We start from the raw sequence: 5,330 nt of genomic DNA on the forward strand, positions 1-5,330 counted from the left end.
CTGCCCCTGAGTCAAAATCAAATAAGAGTTTAAAGTCCTCTGACAATCTTCCTCTCTCCATTTATCATCACTTGGCAGCAGTGTCTGTTTTATATCACTGCAAGGTCAACAGCTCAGCAGTGGCATGGGATGTGTTAAGTTTGCAAATGTTTAGGGGATACATTTAAAAAGACAGACCATGACAGTTTTGCCTGCTTATTCAAAATGGTTTTGTATGAATGGAGACACTGCATCACTGATAGTTGCAGTAATTGTTTTCAGCATACTCAGAAGTCAGAAGCACAGCGGGGTGGTTATATTGTGTGACCGAATCCTTTTATTGATTGGTTGATATCTATATTTGTCACAGTAATGAAATTTTATGCAAGCAAAAAGGGAGGACAGATAAAAGCTAAATTATGACTTTATAAAAGCAAGTTAATTCTTCAAAAGCTTATGCTGTTAAATTTTAAAAGCAAAATGTTTGTCTGTCACAGGAAATGTTAACAATTATATAATATAGTTCCATAAAGCATAGAAGTATTTTAGTAAAACATTTGGACATCCATATCTACATCCATAAATGTGAACTTTATCAGTAAGCCAGACAGCTTTTTTTCTTCTAAAAAGCAGTTTCATAGTTAACAAAATATCAATTAAAAATAAAAAGCTAATTGGAAATCCCGATTCTCTTTCATTTTGTTGCCTTTGGTCTCATATGGCAAAACTCTTTTTGACAGAACTGATGCCAAACTTTTTTTTACTTTTTGAACTCCTTTCATTGTATGTTCTGTTAAATGGAAATGTATATAAGTGTGATATGACATTGTTCTTCATAGCCATTTCTGTACCATTATCCCACTTTACCAACCCCTCTGTTTATCATGTCTCCACAGGTAAGCAGTAGGATGGTGTCTGGGGAGGCAGGAGGGCACAGCTACTTGGTGGCATGCTGGCAGCCCATCCTGATCCTGATGCTGGGCACTGTCCTCTCTGGCTCCACCACCGGTTGCCCCTCCCGATGTGACTGTAATGCTCAGGAGCGTTCGGTCGTGTGCCATCGACGGAGGCTGGCTGCTCTTCCTGAGGGCATACCCACTGAAACAAAGCTTCTGGACCTCAGCAAGAACCGTCTGAAAACTCTGGGGCCTGAGGAGTTCATTAATTATCCTCAGCTGGAAGAACTTCAACTCAATGAAAACATTATTTCATCCATTGAGCCTGGGGCTTTTAGCAACCTTTTGAACCTCCGAACTCTAGGTTTGCGCAACAACCAGCTGAAACTCATTCAGCTGGGGGTGTTCACAGGCCTGACCAACCTCACCCAGCTGGATATTAGTGAGAACAAAATAGTAATTCTGCTCGATTACATGTTCCAGGAGCTATATAACCTGAGGGCTCTAGAGGTTGGTGACAATGACCTAGTATTCATATCACCACGATCGTTTCATGGCCTCAGCAACCTTGAAAGTCTCAACATTGAGGGATGCAATCTGGCCTCAGTGCCCACTGACGCCCTTAGCCATCTGCATAACCTATTGTCACTTCAATTACGCTACCTGAACGTCACTGTCATACGGGATTATTCCTTTAAGAGACTGTATAGGCTGAGAGTACTGGAGATTTCTCATATGCCTGCCCTGGATACCATGACCCAAAACTGCTTGTTTGGACTCAACCTCACATCATTGTCGATCACAAACTGTAATCTTACTGTTATCCCGTACCAAGCCATCAGTCACCTAAGACATCTTCGCTTTCTGAACCTGTCTTTCAATCCCATTCATACTGTGGAAGGAAACCAACTGTACAATCTACAAAAGCTCCAGGCTTTTCACCTGGCTGGTGGGAGATTAGCAGCCATTGAGCCCTACTCTTTCCGAGGACTCAATCACCTTCGTATTCTCAATGTATCCAGCAATAGCTTGAGCACCCTGGAAGAGTCCGTCTTCCACTCAGTGGGAAATCTGGAGACCCTGGCTTTGTATGACAACCCTTTGGCCTGTGACTGTCGCTTGCTCTGGGTCTTCCGCCGGCGGTGGAGGCTTAACTTCAACAGACAGCAGCCCATATGTGCTTCACCTGAAGTTGTGCAAGGAAAGGAGTTCAAGGACTTCCCAGACATCCCCTCTGGCTATTTCATCTGCGAGAAGTCAAAGATTATGAACAACAAGGTTGAAGAAAGCCATGTGGATGAAGGGACTACGGTCCATTTTGCTTGCCAAGCTGAGGGTGATCCAGTCCCAGTGATAATGTGGCTTTCCCCTAAGAAGGAATACATTACTACCAAAACTGTGGGGTCAAGACTTTCTGTGTCTAAGGAGGGCACATTGGAGGTGCGTTACGCCCAAATCAAGGATAACGGTTCTTATTGGTGCATTGCAAGCAATGCAGCAGGCAATGACACCAAAGCTGCTCACCTTTTTGTGCATAGCTATTCCCCCAATTGGCCCCATCAGCCAAACAAGACATTTGCCTTCATTTCCAACCAGCCCAGCGATGAAGGTGCTAATGTGACCCGGGCCACAGTTCCCTTTCCATTTGATGTAAAGACACTTATTATTGCGACCACCATGGGATTTATCTCTTTCCTCGGAGTCGTCCTCTTCTGTCTTGTAATTCTGTTCCTCTGGAGTAGAGGGAAAGACAGTGCTAAGTCAAGTATAGAGGTTGAATATGTGCCACGTAAAGAGGAAACAGAGGAGGCCAGTCCAAATGAGGCACCCGTACAATTCAACATGAAAATTATGTGAACCTCAAAAATGAGGTCATGTGAGCTTACAAACTGCAGTCAGGATGCATACTATCCTCGCTTCAAATATGTACTCAGTTTATGAGCGATAGAAATTGCACAGCAGCGAACGCATCTTGACACTATACCCTTGACTTTTTTTTACATTGAGAACTGAATCGTTAAAAACAAATGTTGAATTTCAAATTTTTTCTGTAAATGTGTATTGGCAATATTCAATTGGTATGTTAACATGCACACAATGACTTAATTACTGCGTTTAACCACATTAAGGTAATAGTTGGAGTAAAGCACATGCTTCACATTACACTGATTTCTCTATAACTATTATTTAAATCATAGCTTGGCTGCAGTCAGGTAATATGTGTTTAATAGCTTACAGGAATAATCCTTGTATCAGCTCAAAACTGTCAGCACAACTGAGGATCTGGTTGCTGTTTACTGATTTACAAAGCACAATAGTCCATGATTAGACACAGGCCCTATTACTTGAAATGTTAGCTCAAAGCACTTTCTCAATTTTCTTTCATCCCATCACAAGCTATTTACAAAGATGATGGAACATTGGTGACATTTCTGAAAAAGAAAAATAGCTAAAAGAGACAAAGTCACATGTTGAGAGAAACAAACACTATAAAAGATGTAATTCCAAGGAACAAGTCATAATATTTTTTAAGATAGTTATATTTTGAGAGGAAAAAAATCACATTATAAAAATAATGTAATAATTTTGAAAGTGTATAATAATAAAACATAATAATAATAATAATAATAATAATAATAATAATAATAATAATAATAATAATAAAACTATGTAGGCGTATATAAGTTGTATTTTTTTGAGAGTTGTAATATCACCAGAACATTTTTACGAAACACTTTTGAAACTTTGAGAAAAAAAAATTAAAATGAAGCTTCAGTATTAAGAGTTAGTTGGTGAGCTGGAGACAGAGGACTCAGTGCATCCCACGTCATTGAGCGGTGGCCTTTAACTATTTCCCAACATCATTAAATTATGTTGACATTTTCTCTGCGTGCTTTGAAACTGCCCTCTAGAGGAATATGTTCAAAAGTTTCAAACAGTAGTTTCTGTGCTACAACACAGACGGGCAATTTTGAGAATTGGATTATACTTACCCTGATTTCAATTTTATTGAGTTTATCAGTTACCATAATTGGACTATCTCCTTAATCTGGTTATAATCAAATTAAGAGTGTGCAAACTGTGCATGTTAACACACTGAGTAAGAAACTTAAGACAGTCTTACAATATGTGCTCCTTTATGCCAACAAAAAGAAGTTTGTCATTAAATGTATTGACATGTTCAGCTATACATATTTTTCTGTATTTTATTCTTTCCTTGTACATTATGCTATTGCACAATAGTAATGCTTTTAATGGCTGTGAGTTTTGAACATATTACAAACTAAAGAGCAGATAGAATATTCAGTATACATGTTTTTGATGCAACCAAACCAAAAGAGAGAGACAGGTGTTATTGCTCAGAGTTTGTAAGAATACCCTCGAAAATGATCAAATTAACAGTTTATTATCAAATGTAACAAGGTTCATTTGTTTACCCATTTGGCAGCTCAATGAGCATAAACACCTTGTCAAAGTCCTGAGAATATTGTCACTGGTGCATCTAAAAAAAAAAAAAAGGTGACATTATTAATTTTTAAGAGTTTTAAGCCTCATAAGGATTTTATGTTGTGTAATTAATTTCATAGTCAAGGTCTGCTCCGAAGATAATGTGTTCATCAACTCTTAAAATACTTGTTTAAAAAGGGGATGGGCAGGTGGAAATTCTATTAAAATAAAGAACATTTTATACGACGGGTGCTTACTTTATTTTAGTCTACTATAAAAATGAATGGAAAGAAACATTTGTAATCTCTAAGGAGGGAAGCTAAGGCGTACAGTGAAGTAGGAACAACCCTTAAATGAATCATGTCCATGCAGTGTTTTAATATCAGTCCTATAATAATGTCATAGCTCTCACATATCCAGAATGTGCACGTGTTAATTGTGCACTATAAACTACAATGGTATGCCAAAGTAAGATCTGTTGCTATTGTCACACTTGGGATCTTTCATCAGTCTAAGCTATCTATTCTATCTACTGTATTTATTGTGATTTTGCTATTATTAAATCAGCCTCAGCTGTCGTTCTTAAATACACAGTTTCTGATAAATGCCTACCTTAAGTCAATAATTACCTATAGGTCACAAGCAGATACAGTTTTATTGAGTTTTGCATGGGATTGCAAGTCAGCATAAAACAACATTAATTCATATTGAGCACATCGGGTGTGTTAGCTGTGGTAATTCTTAGCAGCAATAACTGCAGCTAATGGTTGGTTGTAGTAATGACTACAGAAGCCCTGAGAGGTAAGTGAGAAAAAAAAGAAAATGTGGTGATCAATGTTCCAAGTCTGATTTAAATTGTGTTCTCCCTTGTGTTTATGTCTGAAGAACAGGTGAAAAAAACAGGATAATCCCCCCCAAAATCTGTGAAAGGGGGATAAACGTTTTGCCAAGCACAATTTTTCATAATCAGGTTTGATTTTTTCCCCAACTGTGTGCAAGTCTTATCCT

At 38.3% G+C, this 5,330-nt stretch overlaps 1 protein-coding gene across 1 annotated transcript; it reads left to right on the forward strand.

Annotated features, from left to right (window-relative positions):
- Nucleotides 1-863: 863 nt before the first annotated feature.
- Nucleotides 864-2,817, forward strand: lingo1b (leucine rich repeat and Ig domain containing 1b). Its single transcript, XM_053319170.1, has one exon. It carries the CDS (start codon nucleotides 864-866, stop codon nucleotides 2,730-2,732), a length of 1,869 nt encoding a protein of 622 aa, XP_053175145.1. The 3' UTR covers nucleotides 2,733-2,817.
- The last annotated feature ends 2,513 nt before the right edge of the window (nucleotides 2,818-5,330 follow it).

The sequence above is a fragment of the Scomber japonicus genome, chromosome 1, assembly GCF_027409825.1.
Source record: "Scomber japonicus isolate fScoJap1 chromosome 1, fScoJap1.pri, whole genome shotgun sequence".
Taxonomy (NCBI): domain Eukaryota; kingdom Metazoa; phylum Chordata; class Actinopteri; order Scombriformes; family Scombridae; genus Scomber; species Scomber japonicus.